The following is a 24474-nucleotide window of genomic DNA, read 5'->3' on the forward strand; positions in this document are numbered from 1 at the left end:
AATCCTTTATGTGTATGTAGTCATGGGGATTATTGTAGGACTAGGGCACTATTAATAAAACAGGGAACCAGACATCTCTTGAACATTCCTTTGTGGTAATTTTCGAGGTCCATGTGTTTCAATAGCAGTAATCAATTCCCACCAGTATCAGATTCCTTGTATTTTAAATGGAGCCCCTAGAGTCTTTAAAAAAAGAATAATATTGATAAAGCATTTGTGTGCTTTACATTTATGCACAAGTAAATGTATTCTGTTTTGGAGCAGATGTAAATATAGATTGAAATTAAGGACAAAGCCTTGAAATTTATATAACCTAGAATTTCATTTTAGCTAAATCCTGACTATAGACAAATGTCTCACATGTCTAAGTTAGTCTGGCATTATAAATATAAATGCAAATGGCATAGAGTCACATTAGTTTTTTTTTTTTATACAGGGTGCCCAGAGGATTCTGTAAACCAGTGTTGTAAATCACTTGTGCTTTTGTCATCTGTTTTTTGTAGTTTTGTATTCCTTACAGATGAAATATACTTGGTGGGTGGCGAGCTTCTACCATAAATGGTAAGTATACATGGCCCACCTTCTGAATATGGTACAAACTTATCTGTGTGCAGCTACCCAGAGGAATCATCAGAGAAGGCCACCATCTTTTCTTCTAGCTCCAAGGCAGACTTCCATGAGCATGGCGATCCTCTTCAGCCATTGGTTGGTCACTTGCGCAGAGAGAGATGCAATACAGAGCCATACAGAGAGTTACATCTCTGTATTGCATGACATGTTTTCTCATTAGGCACTAACTCCTGGTGACTTTTTGTTTTTTGAGTTTAGGTCCAATTTAAGGTTGAATGATTTTATTCCAAAATTGCTTTTCGCAAAATGTATAGTTTTAAATGGGAGTCTTCTTTGCTGACTACAGCACCGAAGGTAATTGCACCTTAATGTGAACATGTACATGACTCATATTACACAGAAGAACAAAGGAAGGACCTTATTATCTCAAGCATATTGACAGTTTAACTGCCAAAAACAACAATCAAATGCTGTGATCTGATATTTCTAGAAACTTTCTGCCAATATTCTTTTTCTCAAATGAAGGGTATAACAACAATAAGTATGCGTGCTTTACACTTTTTTCCTTGCACCCAATATTCCATAGAGTCCATGGTATGACATGCCCTAAAAATCTTGAGACTCCTTTTTTGCATGTGCAAATTGCCAGTGTCCTAGGGAACTTGTTCCTTAAAAATGAGGGACATGCTGTAGAGTTTAACCACTTTTCTTATACCTCTCATGTATACAATTGGTAAAATGTATTTTTTTCTTTTATTAATTTCACACATTAGATTATTAATTCTGAGTTTACTTTATTATGGATAATGCATTTTAAAAAACCTTATAATATGGTAAATGCTACAGAACTTAAAGGTTTGAAGAAACTAAAAATCACAAGAGAACACAGAGTTCAAAATGAAGGAAAAGAGATCTCATGGTTCGGTTATACAGGACATACAAGAAAGGTCTGAGTAAGCTCACCATAGTAAATTTTTAACTACAACATTACTGGTAGGAGGCAGTGCAAAGAATGTTAATCAATAGCAATCACATTAAATTAAGGTTTACAGATTAAATCTTCTACAACTTTTTTGGATTTCAGTACTTTGTCTATGACTACTCTTTGTAAGCATTAATACTAATTTTTTTTTTAAATAAAAGGGCATGTCCGATGTGATATTGAAATATTAATTGGCCTTTCTTTAATGCAGATAGTAGGGGGTCTCACCCTATCATCCTCATCTACTGTACAATACCAAGTCAATATTTCAGCCGATACAAATGCTTGCATTACACTACCTATTAACAAAAAAAGAAAGGGAAGGACAGAAATGTTCATTTGTTATGCTGTCCGGCTAAAAACATTCCAGTGGAAGCACATTTTTGCTTTCCCATTTGAAAGACAAAAACATACAATACAACACTATCTCCATATAAAAAAAGAATGTTTGCAATAAGTGGTGTTGTATCTGATCATAAATATGTATTCTGTTTTTTTGCCCATAATTCCCGTTTTCTGTGTAACACGCTGACGTCCTACTGCATCTGTTGGAAGAAATTCAAAGTTATCATCCAATAGAATTCTTACAGTATTGTAATAAAATGTTGCTCCTGCACGACAGCCTTTGTGTGGTATAAACTAGTGCTAAGTACAGTTGTGTTCAGAATAATAGCAGTAAATAGTGAAAGCTTTTATCTCCATATACACAAATGCATTGGGAACACTGCACATAAAATTAAAAAAAAAAAAAAAAAATCAAATTTGTGTTATTCCTTTCTTTAGTAAAGAAAAATAATATTAGGCCATTAAAAATAGCAGTGTCTGCAATATTCTTTACAAATTCAAACTTTTGTTGTGTAAACTGAAATATGTTTCAAGATGTTGCTTTCCTTTGAATCTCTGAATTAATATTCGGTTGTATCAACACTGGTTATGTCAACATCTGCACATCAGTGTTGCACAGAGTCAACTAACTCCTGCACCAGATGTTTGGACTGCATTCCAGAATTCTTCTGCATTTTTTGGTTTTGCCTCAGAAACAGCATTGTTAATGTCACCCCATAAGCTTTCTATTCAATTAAAGTTTTGAGATTGGGGTGGCCACTCCATAACGTCAATCTTGTTGGATTGAAACCAAGACGTTGCTCTTTGTGTGTTTGAGGTAAAGTAGGCCAATCATCATAGTATGAAAAACATCCCCATATCATGATGCTTGCGCCACCATTCTTCACAGTGTATTGTTGCTTGAATTCAGTCTTTGGGAATCGTCTGACAAACTGTCTGTGGCCCATAAACCCATAAAGAACAATCTTGCTTTCATCAGTTCACATAATGTTGTGTTATTGCGCTTTAGGCCACTCAAATTGTAATTTCTTCAGCATGTCTTTTTTTTGTTTAACACTGGGACTTTGTGTAAACTTCTTGCCTATAGCTTGGCTTCCCATAGGCATTTTCTAATTGTAACAGTACTCAAAGGTAACTTTAGGCCTTCTTTGATCTTCCTGGAGCTGATCATTGGCTGAGTCTTTGCTATTTTGGCTATTCTATGCATTTAAATGTTAGTTTTCCTTTTTCTTCCACTTCCTTCAGGTTTTGGCTGCCATTTTAAAGCATTTGATATCTTTTTAGCTGAGCCAAACATTTTCTGTATTTCCTTGTATGTTTTTACCTCTCCAATCAACAAAGTACACTTTTTCTGTACAATGTAATCACTAATTATTTTTACTCAGATTTTCAGTGAGAAATGCACTATAACCAGCATGAACAATATTTTCTGCCTATCTTCCTTAAATAGGGACTGTAACGTACACCTGTTTTCACAGAAAGAATGACCTCACAAATTGAACTCCACATTATAATTGCTATTATTTTTAATGATTTATCTACACAGAATCCACAGAATGCATGTCATAAATATTTGGTCTGTTGGTGTTCTATTACTCCTATTGTTCTATATACTCCTATGTTCTATTACACCTACTAGCAAATTATTTGCCAAATATTATAAATACAGTATATAATTTCTACCAAAAACAGTGATTGATTAGGTTGGAGATGTTGGACTGCTATTCTCTAGAACACAAATGTATATGTCAATGATGATAGTGGGAAGTTAGACAGAATCCATACAAACCATCTTCATTCAGATTGGAGTGATTTGCAGACTGGCCATGTAACAGTCATATACAGAAGGAACGCAAGAACACCTCTAAATATCAAACAAAAGAGATTTACTTGCAAGATATGTAAAGCTGTGCAGTCTTAAAATATAGCTATTCGTTTTCATGTTGTGCAATTCTTTTGTTTCCAGTTTACTGTGCTGGCATCCTGTTTGTCTGTATTTATCATATAACAGGCACTTTTACAGCAAAACTGATAAAAAAGGATTTGAAATTTGATTACTTTATAGCAGAGAAAATGATTGGAAGGGCTGAATATCATACATATGTGTGGAGTATTTTCGGATTTCTGACCAATTAGAAAATTAATCAGATCAATTTTGACAAGTACTAAATTGGCAGTGGATCTACTCGTGTAATAGTGATTCCCAATATGGGGTGAACTTTGAAAACATATATTCGAACACCTGTATTAATTCATAATGTGGGGAATTGCTTGTACATCAACCAAAGATATCATTGAAAAATCAGATTTATTGTTAGTTATGTTACGTTCATGATTTGTTCAGGGGGCTATGACCATGTGGGTCCCTAAATGGGCAAGAGAATGGGGCAGAAATGCTACTTCTGTAACCAATGGCATATTTTCTTTTTCTAAAGACTAATATAGGTAAACTTAAATGATTTGCAGGGTTGCAGACAGCTTAACCGGAACCTGCAGAGATCACATATCATTGGCCAACCCCCTGAGTTGCATAGGTCATACATACTTCCATGATAATATAAAAAAAAGAATAATGAAGAACATACATTAACTAAAAAAAGAAAAAAAAAAGAGAATCACACAGACTCCAGAATACACACAGAAGCAAATTTATTTTTTAAGACAGAACAAATATAGTGGCAAACACCAATAAGCAAATTCACCATATAACTGGGGTAAACAGACTTTAAATACAAAATATAATTAAGGGATCATATTTAATATAGCATTTGAAGAGCAGCTCATATCTCCATGTTTGTTTCTACTTATTTTGGTAAAATTTATTTTAATTTTAATCCAGGAGGCCAAGAAGCTTTAACAATGGGACTGTAAGTAAAGCGTGATTTAGTTCAATAAAACAATTATGAACAAAGCTTCTGTGTGAGGAAAATAGCACTGAAAACACTATTTTTAAATATGTAAGGCACAGACTTGTTGGATCTATGCAGTCATTTGTCTGTCATCTGTGCTGTAAACTATTTTTGGAATTTTCAGAAACAGACTATTAGAAACACTCAAGTATGACGAATTTTTCATGTTTTTTTACCTGATCTAACTATCTTTTTTGCATACACTAAAATAGTAAACCCAAGAATTCAGGAATTTTATTGATTTGTACAGTGTTTCGTTATATAAAAAAAGCATCTCCTTTGCTGCATGTAATCTAATTTTGTGGAATCTTCTAAAAATATTTTACAGATAAATTACGCCCACATCACTAAGCACAAGCCTTGATATATGTAATGTTTGTGCACATGCATGCTGCCAGGTGTTTGTAGAGTACAACGAAACCCTTGAAAAAATGTTGTACAAACTGACCAATGTTACAAGTATCTAAGGCACGAGAATGAAAATACAGAATATGTATAGAACATTGATTAACTGTCAGTCCAAAAAATTTAAATTTGCTAAAGGCTGCGGCTTTTACTATAATTGTTGCCCCTGTCAGAATTGAAATGTACATAAAATCCTTTGTTGTAACTGGCAATAATAGGAGTTTAGGTTCATTACTTTCCTCTTAGTGGTGTATAAAAAAAGCCGAAGAATCTTAATTAAAACGTGTTGTCCACATTTATTATTACTTATTTAATTAAAAGTGCAGTTTTACAATGACAAACTACATCATAGTAGTACACTATCAGTACAAACCCTAGTAGAAACCTACAAGGTACCTCATATCCAAATTGTCTGTACAGCAGACATTCCCAACACCAGTTTTATCTTGGACTTCACCTCAATCTCCAAATGTGTGCTGAGCATGTCTGGTCTTAGTTGCTTTACCAGAACTTTTTAGCTGTGAAGATTGTAAAAGTTACTTTCAAAATTTGAGGCTCAAATTTGCACTTCTGGCACCTTTTGCATTTCCTATTTTGAATGATGACTCCAAGATTATTATCTATGAATTTAACCTTTTACGATATATTTTGGTTATGCGCTCTTTCCCTATACAGTCCCTGGAAGTGACAATAATAAAGCATGAAATTTAAGAATAAAAAGAAACCTGTTGAAATCTTTAGCCATATTCTTTCATAGGGGCAGAACTGCTTAAACAGTTAATTTAAGAAAAAGGTTAAATATTAGATCTTACCTCAGATGAAAACTGAGCAACAGGGAGGCCTACAAGAAAACTCAATATATATATTTATTCGGTTTGCAATAGATGTACAATACCCCAGCCAAGGACATGAGATCCCAAAACAGATCAAGAATTTCTGGCAACAATCTCCCTTCTATTCTAAGGCTGATGGGTTATGATTTTGTGGGCTACTATATATATTGACTTTAATGCACGCCGAACCATCACAACATTTATAGGTTATTTTTTCTTCTCTCTGCTATGTAGAAAAAAGTGTGATGAGATTTAGAACAATATAATAATAGGATTTGAATCAATCTTTTAGAAAAAATTAAAAACTAGGGGCATCAACACAGCCTGGTTACAGAATACGGAAAATAGCTTGTATTCCTTTAAATGATTGCAGAGGAACATTCTAAAGTTTTTTTTACTTTATAGATTAAGTTTTGGTATGCAATTGCATAACATAATTGTTTATAATGATTGAAATCACATGTTGGCAAAGAGAAATCCCTTTTCAACTGAATCTACTGATTACCTTTTCCACACAATTACATTAGCCACATAGTTAAACACTAAGCATCATCATACAGTCTGTTTACAGTTTTGAAGCCCCAATCACATTTAAGGGATTATGCAGAGAAGATTTGCCTATAATGTTTTATATATACTAATTATATGTCAGTAACACCAAATGGCCTCCTTATTTGTATTGGTGATTGACAAAGACAAATTCCTTGGTAAGATGGTAGGATTTATGGGCTTTTCATTAAAACGTGACAGTTTTCCTCAGAATCAATAAATGACGAGTGTTTAGTGAGTTTTTAGATACTATTTTCCTCAGAATTTTGGATATGGTTTGTTTGCCAGGAAAAAAAATGTGTGGAAAAATGGAATCATGCAAACCACATGCCAAAATACCATGCAAAAAACATTCACATTACAATTTACATAACATCATTATGCCAAGAGATGGTTGATCCACACGGTCACCAAGTTTTACCATTCTAAAACACCTACTTATTATTTATTTATAAAAATGTACATAACTATTTTACATCAGAGTGCTACCATGAATCCTTGCAAAGCCCAGAAAGGTTCTTGGCCATATTAGGATTGGGTGGAGAAATTGTGACTCCATATTCCTTGGTTAGAAATGAGAAGACTAGGATCTGAGAATGGAACAACTGTTATGAAGGATCAGAGCTGCTTTCTCAAAGAAAACAAAGGAAACTTAGAGGAAAAAGAACACCCCACATACAAACTGGACAGAGATTGTCAATGAGTCTTTTGAAAGGAATTTCAAGTGTATCAAAAATTGTTCTGTTGTCATTACAAACAGACAATGCTGCAAAATAGGACTTAGAATCTTCAAGCTTTGCTTAGCATGTGTGCAGTTAGCGTCCACAGAAGCACCATAGGAAGAAGTAGCACCACAGATATGTTTTTGTTTTAGAAGCTAACTGTCAACGTGCATCGGAAAACTTGGAACTGGTGTTGATACACGCTAAGGTCCAAATACAAGGCCATTTATAGTTATTTCAATACAGTACAATACATTTTAAAGAGAACACGTTCAAAGTACAGTACAAAAAAGGAACTTCACCATGCACCCTGTGGATATTGGAATATGGAAAACCATAACTGAATAACATGTCATTTGGCTTAAAAAAACAGATTCACCTTTTTTAGCCAGTTTATTCTCTGGTATTATTAGGTTAGTAATGCAGTTGTACATAACTGCGCTGTGCAAATACAGAATACTAAATAAACCTGCAAGGTGAATCTGCATATGTATGAACACAGAGGCCTGTAGCATTATAAAGATGATGATATCAGTCACATCTCACTAAGACTATGGGCCACAATAGTTATTGCAATGTGTTGCAGCAGAGTTTTAGGTTTAAAACGTGGCTCCACCAGGGGAAAGTTATAGTTTTCCACATCCGTAGCAGGAACATATTTGCTACAATTAACAGAAATTTAGCTGGGAAACAATGTACAAGTTCTACACCACCAAAATGCACATTTGCTGTAACACCAAGCTTTGTCCACAAGGCTTTAAAATCATATTAGCTCACCCTATGTCCTATAAGAAAAATGTATATATTATAATAATGTTTCACCTTCACTCATAGCATAGAAACCTTCGCCATCAGTCTACAGAATTTAATGTCACCTTGTTCAGACTTGGAATAGCTGTTGTGACTACACTTTAAACTCGGAAATGAATAACCTTTACAGAGATTCCAAGATTCAGAGATACACTGCACCAGGCAAGCAGGTCTGAGTCCCCTAACAAAATTAGAGGGGGTTTGGGTTTTCCACATTATAGCTTGAGATAGAAAACTACTTGAAATATTACTGAACTGAATTATACTGATACATCAAAACAGGCAAATAACAGAATTTCCTTGGCTGTTAAGATACCTACTCAAAGCCAAACGTGAATTTTTTAACCAGTTGTGGCAAGGGAGACTGACTGAGTGCTACATTATTATTTGATCTTTTTAGACTGATATTAATATAAAATAAGTAATATATATTTTCATTTAGCAAAATATCCATGTATATGCATTTTAATGGAAAGGAAACTAAAATCCACAAGTAATATACAAACAAAATGGCAAATTTAATTTGAAGGAAGGTAATCATGTACAACAATCATGTACTGTATTGGAGAACAACCTAAAACTATAATATGCAAATACAAACAAATTAAATATGCAGTACATTTATTACTACTTTCTAGAGAATACACAGCATAAAAAGATAGATCATATATCCATTACTGTAAATAATATTGAAAATTAACAAGGAATATAATATGTTTGTTGGGTCATGGCCACTGAGTGGGAACAGAATAAAAAGAAAACCACCATTGTTTAAGGTTGGGATTTGGTCTACTTAAGGGCTTATTTTTAAAAAGCAGAAGGTGGAAAAGTGGTGTTTAGGCTTTTACCTTATACCCTAAAACCAGATAAAAATTTAGACTGGTGTCCAACTTGTTGGTATAGATCCCATGTTCATGCTTATATGGGTCTTTATCATCTTACATTATTCAAGTCAAAGATTACTCAAATACCACAAACTAACTATGTGTTCTCAGCTCTACTCATAGCTGATATTACAGTTTTGTGTGGTTGCTGGCATTTGAATCACATGGTAGCTTATATTTCTCTGGAACTTCATGGTAAGAGTCTCTAACTAACCTTCAAATTCTCTTTAACTCTTGTAGCCAATAAATAGCTAAACAATAGTGTTCTACATGACTTTTGCTAAATTGTGTAGCAAAAAAACACATAATTAGAGAGTTTAGCCTTGAAAGACAGAGGGAGAAAATGAGAAAGAACAAGATGATAAAGATGTAGACCTAAATTACTGTAGAGGTATATTAGATATATTAGAGCCTTTAAAAGATGATATCTTGGTGGATAATTAAACCCAACAATGGCCATCAAAAACTTAGTTAATTTTAAAACAAAAAATGTTTTCGGATGGAATAAGTGACGATCTGACGATACTGCGACAAGAGTCATACATCTGAGATTTTGGAAAGCAGCAGCAACGGTTTAAAACGACATACAAACACATTAAACACAGACCCTGTTTACTTTAGGAAGTTAAAACTGGTAGAATACTAAGACCTCAACCGACACAACTTGGTTACATGATTAACATTTAATGCAACAAGAGAGTTGAATCTAAACAACAAATCTAAGTTGTATGGGCTGTCAAACTACAAAAGGTAAGACCCTCCCCTCTCTTGTGTATAATACAGAACTCCTTCTAAAATGGCCTACAAGTTAAGGGGAAAAAAAAAATATACAAAAACAGCATGGCAACAGAGGTTATAAAAGTATAACTATTACTGCAGTAGCAACTTAAATTAACCTAAACAAAAAAAGACACGACACAACCACTAACTCAAATATTAGAACTAGGGCTAAGAATAATATGAAGTTAGATTTGGTTGGTTTATAATAGCACCACAAGGAAAATATAATATACAATATTAGTGATGGTAAGTGTAAAGTATTTTTCCAACTCACACAAATTTATATTTACAACAAAATAAGCACCAAAATCGCTAGTATGTCTAAGGGATACCTTTAATGTCTTAGGCTTCACAGAGCCACAGAAAGCACTAAACTAAAATAAATTGCTTTCTTTGCCTGTGTGCTAGTCTCCAAGAGGTGACAACGGTGGAAGAGAATGGAAAATAAAATACTGGCATAAAATGCTGCCATGAGCCATGCTGTCACCTCTGGTAACCATTTCAGCCCATAGGAAAAGCTTGGACCGCCTGACCTATTTTATACTTGGCATGTTAGAATGAAAAAAATTGCCTATTATTTTTAACAAACAAATCACAAAAAAACAGAGTAACCAAAATAATGATTATACCCACTCTACACCATGCTACTCTTTAAAGAAAGCAGTGTTAATGTACTCTATTTAAAACCAGCTTTTTACACATCAGTTAGCATCGATAAATGCAAGTACAAGTACATAATTTAGTGGCTTATGATAAGTGCTAAAGAAAAAAAATTCATGATATATAACTTAACTGGCTAACAATTTGTTAAAACAGAACTAGGAAAAACATAAGCAAACCTGTTGAACTGCTTCTGAAATGTATGTCTGCATTCAAGGAAGTTAAAACACATACAGTCACATGAAAAACTAGTTACACCTTAGTAAAAGATTAAAAAAAAAAATTATTTTATTTAATGAAATCTACCTTAAAATGCAAAATTACCAGTAAGCTAGTCCACCTCTACAAAAGCAAAAGGTTTTCCAGCAACAATCTTAGGCAAATAAGAAAAATTCGGTAACGTCTCGTATACCCACACGTTTTGCCGAACGGCATGCAATTTTTACGATACAGGGTACCCTCCATTTTTGTCAAAAAACATACAAATTTTACATATAATGAAAAAATAAAGAAATAACTTTAATGTACTGTTTTTTTAATTTCTTTTGTTCATATAAAGGATTTATTGTTACTCTATGACATTTTTTTTTACAGTAAAATAATTGAAAATTTAATCAGGTAAGCAGTTAAGGTAAAAATTTACGCTTTTAGCTTTTCCTGGAGTGTTCAGTGTTAGGACAATCTCCAACAATAGTCAGCCATCATATGTCTATTCCATCTACCCTGATACCGTCTTTCCATGACCTTCAAATCTCGGTGGAATCATTCACCTTGCTCATCACTGACTGCACCCAGGTTTTCCTGGAAGTTAGAAAGATGGCTATGCAGAAAATGCACCTTGATGCTCATCTTGCAACCAAGCATTTTGTAACTCTCCAAGAGTTTCTGACAATTTCTGTGTAATTATTTGCTTGTGTGTTTCCAAGAAAGTCCTTGACATTGGCTTTGAATGATAACCAAGCATTCTTTTCAACTTCTGACATTATCCTAATGAAATGTTCATCTTTGATGAGCTGCCGAATCTGTTGACCATCAAACACACCGGCCTTTATTTTTTCAAATGATAGACTAGGAAATACCAAAATGAGGTACTTGAAACAGTCTCCTTCAGTTGGCAAAGTTTTAACAAACTGCTTCACCAGATCCAGTTTTATGTGCAGAGGCGGGAATAAAATGCTATCAACAAGTAGCTCATGAAGAATGTTTGGATCACCTGGTTTTAGTGCAAACCCTCACGCGCTCTGCTGTCCCACATCCACAGATAACAGGGATACTTGGTATATCAGCATTGCTGACCAAAAAGGATGCATACCATTTTAAAGTCAACACAGATGACCCAATTGTGTTGGTGATAATACAACAACTCAATGACTTTCTGTTTAAGTCTGCATATTCTTCACAAAGAGAAACTGAATGGCCAATTGGAACGGACTGTAGAAATGCAATTTCTCTGGTTCGAAAGTATGATACCTTTGTACCTTTTTCAAGTAAGTTTTCCCACGCAGTCTTGATGCTAGTTCTGAAGCCTTCTTCAATAGTCCCAAATCACTCAACTCATGCTGATCAAATCCCTTACGAACAGAGTCCTCTTCAATTTCAAACTCTTCATCATTGTTGTCACCTAGTTCATCACCATAATCATGTTCTTCAAGAGAGGGTAGTGTAACGAAAACTGGCACTGGGATTTCATCTGAATGAGCCACTGGGAGTTTAGCCAATAGTAGACTAGGATACTCTATGTTACATTTATTTTTTTTTGTTATATCCTGAAGTTTTCACTATACAAAAGTACCAGTCACTGAAATGATCTCCTGGCTCTCGCAAAACCATAGGATTACCAAATGGCATCTTATCACGTGTTCCCTTTGTCCACGTGTAAACCCTCAACACACTGTTTATACGCCTTATGAGGGGCCCAAGACTTATCTTGATCACCAAGTTTAACTTTGAAATATGCCAAATAGACTTGCTCTACATATATGCTGATGTTCGCCCTTTGACTGGGAATGGTGAAACTGCCACAGATATAACAAAATGAATCAGGAATGTTTAGGCACTTATAAGAAACAGCAGAGCCAGACATGATCTGAAAGAAAGGAAATACGTAAGTAGAAAAATAAATTTTGCCTATTCACTACGTAGAGCAGCGCACAACTTCTGACCACACTGTCTTGCGTGTAAATGAATAGCCTATACAAAGCCACGCTACAGCATATAAGCGGTAGAGAAAAAACCTGACCTGATAGAAGAAAATGAACTGCACTTTCAGAATCAGCATACCTATTTTAGTGTAAATAAGCTATAAAATTTAAGTCAACAAAAAATGTGTTCAAAATTGTTCCTCAGTGTAATGTATCTGTTGTGTGTTTGTGTGTGTTCTTTTTTGAGGTTAGATTTACCGGATGATTTTTTTTTTTTATTATTCTTATTTCTATGTTCCTATATGTAAAACCTTACAATGGAGAGAGGGTATACTTTCTTTTTCACATGACTGTATAAATGAATGTGTTCGGCGTATGTAGTACCTGTTTTTATGCCATGGAGATTGTAGACCTCACATTTTTTTCCCCCACAGTCCTTTGTTGCTGTATAGGGTCTCTGTCTTGCACATAACAAAAGGTAATATTTACAATTACTTGATTTCCTTTAATTAATGCATAAGGGGAAAGATTATTTCCTGCTTTGGGAGATGTGTGACCCCTGTACCAGGTCTTAAAAACATGTAAAAGCGTTCTCTTATTAAACAGAAAATGATTCCACAATAGGAACACACAAATCTACTCTGCTCAATCTAAAACAAGAGATGTTAGCTTTAGCAGAAATTTGACTTAAAAAAACAAAATTACATATTTATATAACTACCGGTTCACACACAATTATGATATGAATTCAATATTTCTTTCAAAGTCCCCGATACTATCTAATAGCAGGAACATCGTTATGCTTTTTTTGGTCATGTTTTTTAAATTTCTTGTCCTTAAGTGTAGCTCATTCTACTCTCTGCAAGTCAGGAAAAACAAAAAATACTACTTCTTGGTTTAGAGTCCTTAGCCTATTAGGTAACCTTATCCTGAATCTTTTGACAGATGCTAGCAATGTAGGGAGGCAAAACTTCACCAATTCATCATTCTCTTTCTCTCCTGGTTTTGCCTACTACACTTTAATGATTTCAGTAGAAAAAAATACAGTAAATGTTTCCTCAATTGGCTTGTGGACACAGCCAGTGCACATATACTAGCGCTCCAGTCCCATTCAGGGACCCCAACTGAGCCACCAATTGGCTATATCGAAGAAGCTTAACACTTCTTTTAGAGGGATTGAGTAGTTGTTTTGTACCAGGTATTACTACCACATGAAATGTATATTAACCAGGGATAACCCGGAAGCATTGGCCAACACTTAATTACTACTGCAGTGCTTATCAATGTGAAATGGCATTGGGTTTCAGTAGCAATAACAATTTGCAAAGACTGTTCATTGTCTTCCCTGCGCTGTATATCTGCCATGATAGGTCACTTTGGAATCTTTTATTGGTGTCAATATGTTACCACTTTGCTCCATCTACTCTGGATTATCCTAAATGTTGTCTGTTTCCTAGCGTAGTTCTATCAATACATATATACACACACACAATGACTACAGCATTATTTAAATCTATTTTAGATTTACACTTCTGCCCAGTCCACAATCTATACTATTGTTTTTTTAAAACAAGTCTTGTTAGTCATTGTTCCTCAAATGTGCACGAATCAATATTTACAAATCTAACCTGTTAATTTCACTACATTCACCAGTGTTGGTTTAACTATTACACACATTCATAATGGGATAAGAGACGAATATTTCAGTCAAAAAGCCACAACAGTTTCTAGTTTACCATACTGTAAGTATGTGGAAGCTTCTCTTCAAACTGGAAAGATTTAAAAAAAATGCTGCTTTCAACAAGCAAGCACCTGAAATCTAAAACCTCAGCTTTGGAATGAAAACAAATCAAAACTTTTATTCAACCGCTAGCTTTATTGGTTAACCTTAACCCCTTGACCTACCCTTCCATTTTAGCCTTTGCAATGCGCACTTCCTTTTAGTGAAAAGAGCAAACATGGAGAGCACCAGTAACCTTATTTGGACTAGCCTGGCCAACATTATGTGCAATTAGTAATTAAAAAAAGGTTTTATGAAGAATACAAAGTACAGGCAGACAATATATGAGTGTGGATGATAAATGTAAACAATAAAAAATAAGGAGGAGGCGGGGGGGACATAACTATGGAATGGAAACTAACAGCTTTTAATGTACAGTTGGGTCCATAAATATTTGGACACAACTTTTTTTCTAATTTGGGTTCTGTACATTACCACATTTAATTTTAAATGAAACAACTCAGATGCATTTGAACTTTTTTTTACACAATCCCGGGCAATTCGTTCGTTATGTCATTATCAGAAAATTATCAGAAAAAAAGCCTGAAGTTGATTTTTGACAACATGCGGTCAAAGGAGCGCTCCATGCTGGTGAAACAAGCCACCCTTAAGCTGCAAAAACAGAAAAAAGCCATCCGAGAAATTGCTACAATATTAGAAGTGGCAAAATTTGGAGTTTGGTACATCATGAGAAAGAAACAAAGCACTGGTGAACCCAAAAGACCTGGATGTCCACGGAAGACAACAGTGGTGGATGATCGCAGAATCATTTCCATGGTGAAGAGAAACCCCTTCACAACAGCCAACCAGGTGAACAACACTCTCCAGGCGGTAGGGGTATCGATATCCAAGTCTACCATAAAGAGAAGACTGCATGAAAGTAAATACAGAGGGTGCACTGCAAGGTGCAAGCCACTCATAAGCCTCAAGAATAGAAAGGCTAGATTGGACTTTGCTAAAAAAAAAACATCTAAAAAAGCCAGCACAGTTCTGGAAAAACATTCTTTGGACAAATGAAACCAAGATCAACCTTTACCAGAATGATGGCAAGAAAAAAGTATGGAGAAGGCTCATGATCCACAGCTCATAATCCAAAGCATAGCACATCATCTGTAAAACAAGGCAGATGGCTTGGGCGTGCATGGCTGCCAGTGGCACTGGGACACTAGTATTTATCCATGATGTGACACAGGACAGAAGCAGCCGAAGGCCCACAAACAGCAACTGAAAGCCGCTGCAGTAAAGGCCTAGCAGAGCATTAAAAAGGAGGAAATCCAGCATCTGGTGATGTCTATGAGTTCAAGACTACAGGCTGTCATTGCCAGCAAAGGGTTTTTAACCAAGTATTTGAATGAACATTTTATTTTCAGCTTTTTAATTGGTCCAATTACTTTTGAGCCCCTGAAATGAAGTGATTGTGTAAAAAAAAGGCTTTAGTTCCTCACATTTTTATTCAATCTTTTTGTTCAATCCACTGAGGTGCAAATATTTATGAACATAACTGTATATAGAAAGAGATTCCCATTTTTTTTAACACTAAACTATTTATTTTAGACAGTATTAGAAAAAAATGTAAAGTAAGTGAAACTTTAATTCACACAATACAATGAATGTGATGCACCATCTGAAGAAAATTAATGGATAGAGGAGAGAATTGGAACTGGTGTTTCTTCATGAAAACTCAATGATAACTGTTAACAGGAGAAGTGAATGATATAATTGCTACAGGGTGCTGAAAAAAAAGATGCCTTCAGTTTAAAAGGCCTTCAGATATTTTACAAAAAATGTGCGCTGTCTTATTAGAAATTTTTTTGCTACGATTATTGGAAGAATGAATGTTTTTTTTTTTTTTTATTACCCCATCTTCTTGCCAATTTATCACAAATTTTTCCTGTTTTAAAAAGCTTTGTAAATGTCCTTCATGTGTGCTTGTAATTTTATGAACAAGCTCTTGACTTCAGCTGAACTGATGGCAGACTTAAAAAACACCAATAAAAGACAGCATAGCTACTTTTGTGACAATTTTATTTACCAAAGCTAAGCTAAAGCTTTGTAGCATCCCTGTCACCAATCCGTTGCTGGACAGTGAAGAAGAATCATTAGACTTACAAGGAAATCTATTTGTTCTCTCCTGCTGTCAAGTATGTTTCTTTTCAACATAACGGGTTGGTCCTTGCTGCTGCCCCTTTCTCCCGCCCTTCCTCCCCCTGTCTGATAGCTGCAATAATGGAGATTACATAAAGCCAATAGCAAGTAATATTCTGCTGCTATTACTGGTAAAATGTAAATTTCTAAAAATTAATATGTAACAGAAATCATCAGGTTAGAGTTGGATTTTAGGCTGTATTGGGCCTTTAAACATAAAATATTTTTGTCCGCATGGAGTCGGCAAGTATTGCACATGTTTATGGTCTATGTTTTTTAGGATTATGTTTTATATAGTATTATATATTTAGCATGATAAACAATTTAAAGCCTTAGAATAAACCTTTTGATTTGTAGGTAAACTTTTAATTTGTAAAAAAAAAAAAAAAAAAATTAAATCCAGAATAAGTAGGACAACGTAGAGCACCACATAAAAAAATGTGGAAATGTAATTCTTGAGATTATTAGTACAAGCAGGAGGAACTTTAATCAAGTAGCCTTAGTTATCTTAAAAGAAATCTCTGACTATTTATGCAGCTGGCATTCATGGCTATGCATCCTCAATCATTATAAATGTAACCCTAATTGCTATGGCTGTAAAATGCTCAATTCTGTCTGTTTAAAAACTTCTTATAGTGCTATGTGATATTATGGAAGGTGGACACTGCAGTACATGTTAATACCCTATAAGCCTTCTGTAACGATAGTACAATGAGCTGGAATGTTCTTAAATCACAGCCCACGGTCAGTAAACTATCAAGGAATGTGGTCTGGGTATTGACTTGAGTTTTAGGGGTGCATGAATACACACCTCTTTTATGAATATCTGAAGACACATAATCTGACCCACCACAGCAACTACTCATACATTGATGGATGGATACACAAGAATCCAAATTTTAATATGGGCTGCATTATGTACATAGCAGATGCTAGCATAGAATAGGTCTCTATGCACATTTATGCAGTTTTGTGCATACAATGTTTTGCTTTGCTCTACAAGTCTGCATTTACAACAGAGACAGATGCAGGTCGTGTGCCTGCATGATTCCATGTATCAGAGCTATAGAATAGAGAATATGGTGGTATTAGCACCCATGACCAACGGCTACACCATCTTTTAAGTCTTGACACACCACTTACAAAGAACCTAATAAAAAGCTCATCAGTTAGTGCGATTCTGGCTTTGTTCTTTTCAATGATCATTATGAGAAAATGTAATTCGAGGTAAAACCTTTTTTCTCCTCCTTTTAGCTATGGATAGCCAGGGGAACGATCAGAACCTCTGTTTTATTGGTCCTAATGGTCATCACTACAAAATGGAAGAAAAGAGCAACATTCCATGTATCAATTTGTTATGGAAACTGCCCTTCCATCAAGATATATAATGTGATGTCTGTAATTCAAGTAAAGTAATTGCTGTGGATATGTTATTATTACTCTTGGTCCTAATACAATATCATATGTGACATGATTTTGATCTTTAGTGAGTCAACATGTAAACAGAACATTAAACGTGGAATTAGTTTTGGAAATAGAGCAGTATTTTCATTGTTTGGAGTAATGTGCTCAGATAAAAAAAAAATTAAAAAAAGGCTGGAAATTTTATATTTTCTAGGTTCAGACACATCATATTATTTCTAAATTGTAGATTATATCTTAGCATAAAAACAATACAAACATTTAGATTTTTAAAACTTATTTATGGTAAAAGAATAACTATTTTATCTACTAAAGTAATAATATCTCATAATAGGAGATTTTATATTACTAAATAAAAAGGGAGGAACATATTGCACATTTTTTAAGTTCAATGAGAGCTATCAAACATATGCAAATCTGAAAACCAAATCAACATGACAGTCACATGCTAAGCATCCCAACTGCAACTCTTACCAGAAAAAAAGAAACTGTTAGCTGAAGTGCTATTAAATGAAATACACGTCCCCAAAAACAATATCCTCTTATCTGCAGATACATATGAAGCTGACATATATCCTTATATGTTCTTTCAAAACTAGCATAAAAAAGACATGGGCTCTAGACGAGTATTATTTTATTTATTTTTTTTTATTATTAAGTTATGTTATTTTGTTGACTTGATGCACTTGCTCTGTACCCTTTACTTAAGTCCCCAAAAAGTAATAATTCTAAAACAATAATTCTGAAATTGCATGAAAGAAAAAGTACAAAGTACTGAATTGGGTCCTAGTAGAATGGCAGCCACTATTTTTCTGTCTATTTTGTTTAGGGGTTTGAAAAGTTCAGTGAATTCTTAAGTTAACTAATAACTACGACTATTATAACCTAATATGAAGTAATTTATAAATAGTAAATAGCACTTGGTAACAGCCACTTTCATTTGCCAGTGTGCCTTTACAGCTTAGCTACAGAAATGTCAAGGTACCCAATATCTTGGATATATATTTCTGATCCAAGACCTTACCCTACACCCCATCCATCTCCAACCCCACTCAAATGGCTTTTCACTATGATGGTTGGTTTTCAACGAAGTGCAAAAGCTGTAACGGAACAGAGAAGAGACCAGACCTGTGTTACTTTAAAAACCTTGTTCTCACTTCAGGATTAATGTAATGTGGAAGATGGGATTTTTTATTAAAAAAAAAACAAAAAACCCTTTCATTTTCATCTTGGTATGGCAAACAGAGAGTAGTAAATATATATTTATACCGGTGTTCAACTCAATATGGACAAATATTCACAGCACATTTCCCTAATTAAGCAATTCTGACAGTGTTCTCCTCAGCCCCATTTAGCCTGGTGCACCACCTGGCATTTTTCAGCAACCATCCGGCTGTTTCTGAGTGGTAACTGATGAGTTGGATCACAATTCAGGGGACTTCCACCTGCCTACAACTTCTTCCTACCCAGCTTAAAAAAAAATTCTGGGTTGGGCATTGGGTAAGGAATATCCTGCATATGCCAAAATATAAATCAGTGAGCAAAAAATGTAATGTATTTGTTATACTCTTATAACTTTGTTGTTATTTGCATGTTGTCTTTGTTGTTATTTGCATGCTTTAAAAGTGGTAAGAACACAAAAAAGCATCTACACCCAAATAGGAGTTTTCTATTTGGGGTAGAGTGTTGGCAGAAACAAACTACTCATTGGGTATTCACTGCTGTTTAAATATCAATAATACCTTCTTTCACCTCAGCAAAGCTGTGATAGAAGATGGCTCAATTTATAACCTTGTTGGCACTTGCAGAAAAATATCACCACTACTTTGAACAAGCAAGGGATAAAGCCATCAGCTCAGAAGTACATTTTACATGAAACCCGTCTATTATTTCTGAATATAAATAGTAAATTTACATAATATAAGATCATGTGTACTTAGTTTTTAATTGAGACATGCAGCTATTTCCATGTCACTGGTTTTTTACTGCACTTTGTGCCAATCTACAGAAGCTTGAAGACAGCACAAAGGGGTCAAAATAAATTAAAACTGCATTGCCTAAATGACTTGATGGGGATGTGATGTCTAAAATGACTTGTAGGGATGTGGACATTGTCAGGCATTATGTAACTCCAAACTATACATTAAAAAGAGCAGGCACATGCAAGTTGATTTTGTTTTTACATACTTATTGCTGAACTGTATGTCTTGCCAGCAGCACATTTTAACTTCTTTAGAACCAAAGGTAGACTACATTTTTTTTGTTTCATAAGTATTTCTATGATTTGCAAAGTGTGTCTGGGTTTGAAAACTATCAGCATGGAAATATTTGGGCTTTCACTGAAAGGTTCACGTTCTGAGTCCGTACTAGGGAATGAGGATCAACTATTTATGTAGTGGTTGGTATTCTCAACCTGTATGCTAGTTGCGAGCCCATGGCAAGGGAAACAATGATTACAACACAATGGTGGAGTTATGATTAAAACATAATAGTTAAAGCTATTTATGTTCTCTTCAAAAATGTTGTAATTTCTCATGATTTAGTGATTTTAAAGCAACCCAAACAAGAGTGTTGGATATATTTAGTGACATGAAGGACACAAAAGTTTAAAGTCTAAATTATGCTTGGCTCCTACAAAGCTTTTGACTAAAACTTCACATAGTTCTTTAATGAAAGCCTAATCCCTAGGATGGCAGGGATTTCAACAGGATGTAGACATGTACACAGTTGCAGAACATTGTACAAAACTTTCAGTATTCTTTAAAACTAAAAGTGCCAAGTGTTTCACCTGCGATTCCCTGGTGAAAAAACACGTTGAATGTTAGGAGGTTATAAATGGAATAAAATGGCCTAATAAGACAACCTAAACTATCACACTGCATCTCTAAACCTTTTTTGTCATTTAATGAAGGCCTTTTCCAGGGTGTAACTAGATAATCAAAAAAAAAATTGCACACCAGGTTAAAACTAGGTAAGGTGTTCATACTGCCCTAAATTATGGTTAACCAATGGCTGACTGATCAAACTGGCAAGAAGACACAGCAAACCCATCACAGAGAAACTTTCTACACTGACTAAACTATGACTGTACATTGTGACACCTTAAAATTACTTAACTAAAAAGTTATTTCAGAAATCCACCTGGCTCCTGTTATATGCCTAAAGCTATATTTGCTCCAACTAGTAAATAGTTGGACAAATATATGTACAATGCATAAAGCAGGGAATACTTTCTACATGTACTCCAATTCCGCCCAAAAATGATATTTTATTATCACTGACATATTTGTCAGGAACTCCAGGTCAAGATCGTCCTACAATTGCACCTACAACAGTAGTTACAAGGACAGGAAAAGACTCTTACTTTCTGCTTCATAATATTACAAAGCACAGCTTTGAGGCCTTGTAGACAAAACCATATAGGATACAGAATGCAGGCAGATTGATCTTGCTGCTGAAACCTTTTAAAAAGACAAGTTGGTCAGCGTATTTAACCAACAAGCCAATATTTACTCACAAGTAAATGATCAGTTTTGAAAAGACAGAGCTTTAAGATGCTGCACTGTACCAGCCCAGAGTGGATATATACACAGACATGACTATTCTGGAAACATGCTATATGATCTAAAATAAATGAAGAGAAAGGGACCAATCTGGGCTACTGTTTTTAGCTGAACAGAGATTTTACATAGGTTACAAGCATTTAAGACACAAAAAGAAATATAAAACATTTATAAAAAAAAAAAAAAAAAAAAAAAAAAGAGGTCACATACAAAGACAATAAATATTTTGAGACTATTGTGAGGATAAAGTGATGATGTGCTTTGGTGCAGACGTCAACATTTTTAAACTAAACATATTTTGTAATTTAAGAAGATCACTGAACAGGAACTGTAATGAAAAACACCATTTTGTGACAAAGGAAAAGCTTTTTCTTGACAAAGGAATTACAGATACTATGAATGTGGGATACACATGGCAAAAATGACCTGTTGTTACATTCGTACATCTGGTTAGCCATGTGAACATGTTCTCCATTACTACAGGCACAGTGATTAGCAGCAACAGCGTTCAGTGATACTTACTGTATACCCCACTTATAATCTTTACTAAAGGTAACTTTATAGGTATGCTCAACATGCATAACTTTGATATACATACAGTTTTCAATTAACTAAACACTAACAGTGTATAGCTATATATAGATATATTTATAGATATATATGTATTTTTTTTAAATAAAAATAAAACTTTTCAGTGCTTCTACACCCAACATACAAAGTCAGCAACCCTTGTGCAAAACAATACGCAGGTAAGGGCAGATTTGGTATGGTTCAGTTGTCCATTTTTATGGATAAGAATCCTACGCCACTATTCAGGTGGGACAAAGGTTTTCTTTTGAAGCATCCATATTTTCTTTGCTAAGAGATGCTGCATAAACATTTCAGTCAAAGGACATCTAATTAAAAGAATACTTGAACATTCATCAGTTTTTTTTTGTTGTGACCAAATACACACACACACAGGAAAGGAGACAGGGGAAAAAAAAGAGGGTATTTAACAGTATAAACAAACTTCCATTGAACAACAGGCCTATACAGAGGTGCACCATTATATATAGAGAGATATATTCATATATAAAATAGCTGTTATGGGAAAAGTTTTGTTAAAAGGCATAACTGAACTCTCTTTCACCTTTTTTAAATTGCTACTTGTTCATCCCATACTTCGTTCGATGCAGCTATTTTTGTTGGTTTTTTAACAGTTTTAAATCTTGAGATGTAGAAATCCTTGGCTGTAAACAGTGTAAACAGTTACACACACTGTCAGCTTCCATTCTACTTTTTGTCACTGATGTTTTCTGTGTCCGATAAACATTCAGAACTCCAAAGGAAGAGCTCTGCAAACATGTAAATGCATTTCCTATACATTCACAGTAATAAATGCCCTGTAAATAAGCTTGGCAGAACTTTTGTATGACCAAATTAAAATGCACAGAAAAAAAAATGTTTTAGATAATATTTCTCGTTTATAATATATCTATACATCTATAAAAGTAGAAATATAGATATATGTAGATAGCTTTGATAGTGCAATTCAAGTCTTACCTAAGGTATCTTAAATGTTGAACTTTGTGCTGATCAAAAACATACTTGAATAGTCTTGAATTATTGAAGCAGCTCCAAGGGAGGCTGGTATGCTTGTAAGAGTATTTGTGTTGTAGATAAACCTAGATACCAGACTCTTGACGTATTATTTTTGTCCAAAGGTATTCTGCTAAAAAATAAAGGAGTTAACAGAAAATGAAAAATAGGGAAATCTTCTAAAATACTATAGCATTTGTCTGCAATAAAAAGACTTCAATTATTTTAGTATGATGTTCCATTGGCATTTGATCTACTCAGGACACTCTTGCTCCTCACTACTGTCCACGCGTACATCCATTCTCTTTTCTTTATGGCTATTGTAAATTTTTCTCATTTCTTCTTCATATTTGATAAAATTGTCACCAAACCTCGTCCATACTTTGTAAGGAACTGTAATAGTGTTGCGGTAGGGTGGTCTAACCTCACTTACCCTCAAGAATATGCCATAACGGTTGGAACCAACATCAAAGTAGAACCTCTTGTTGTCCACTCTGAATGATGTTCCTTCTGGAAGCTCAGGGGGTTCATCTGCACCACCTCTTCGTTCTTCTATGTCTCCTTCTCCATAGTCTTCAATAAGTTGAACCAGAGCATCCCTAAATTCAATCATACCTTGGGCTGGCAGAACAATAGTTTGCTCTTGACCTAGACTTTGGCCAAAGTAACCAATCATCCCAGGTCCTCTAGTCATAGTTTGTCTAATCCTTAGAAAACGTCCTCGCTGGTTTTCTTTAAGGTCCAGGTAATATTTTCTGTTGTCACGTTCAATATATTCAGTCTTCAGAACACTGTGTGTCGTAGGTTCTTCTGATCCAACAGAACCCGAAGGGGATACTGGATGTGGTCTCCTCCTGGAATCATGCTCTTTTTCACTTCCATGGTCACTGCGTTGAGAATGACTGCTTCGAAGACCCAGGTGAGCGTAGTGCTCAATAAAATCCCCCAGACAATCTTTTAACTCAGCAGCTACAGACAAAGATAAAGTCAACTTGCTTTTTCTGATGTTATCCTGTCGCCCTCTACCAATCCAAACTTCAGCGATTTTCAAAAAACGGCCTCGAGCGCTCTGTTTGACATCCAAATAAAATCTCTTTTTCTGAATGTCTACTCTTTTAGATGCCAATTCTTGTATCTCTAAATTCTGTGAGGAGGGGTAGTTGTATTGTTGTGGGTAAATATTTCTGCTCATGCTTGCACCTTCCCTTTGGCCTCTTCCTCGATCCATGTTTATTCTCTCAAATAACTGTAAAAAGAAAGTGTTAAATAGTAAAATGGATTAAAAGGCCAACAAAATGAAGGTCTGCTAGAAAATGTGGTTCTCTATTATTAAGTGTGCATGAATGCAGCTTTAAGGTTTTTTTTTTTCAGGAGTGATATGTTTTCACACATG

General features: G+C 34.8%; 1 protein-coding gene across 1 annotated transcript in view; it reads right to left on the reverse strand.

Moving 5' to 3' along the window:
* Window positions 1–4529: 4529 nt before the first annotated feature.
* PURG (purine rich element binding protein G) overlaps window positions 4530–24474 on the reverse strand; it is a 28032-nt gene continuing 8087 nt past the window's right edge. Inside the window, exon 3 of the mRNA XM_072405248.1 lies at window positions 4530–24327. Coding sequence (XP_072261349.1) covers window positions 23335–24309 — 975 coding nt within the window. The 5' untranslated portion in view covers window positions 24310–24327 and the 3' untranslated portion in view covers window positions 4530–23334. The remainder of the gene's footprint in view (window positions 24328–24474) is intronic.

This window comes from Pyxicephalus adspersus, chromosome 3 (genome assembly GCF_032062135.1).
Source record: "Pyxicephalus adspersus chromosome 3, UCB_Pads_2.0, whole genome shotgun sequence".
Lineage (NCBI taxonomy): Eukaryota > Metazoa > Chordata > Amphibia > Anura > Pyxicephalidae > Pyxicephalus > Pyxicephalus adspersus.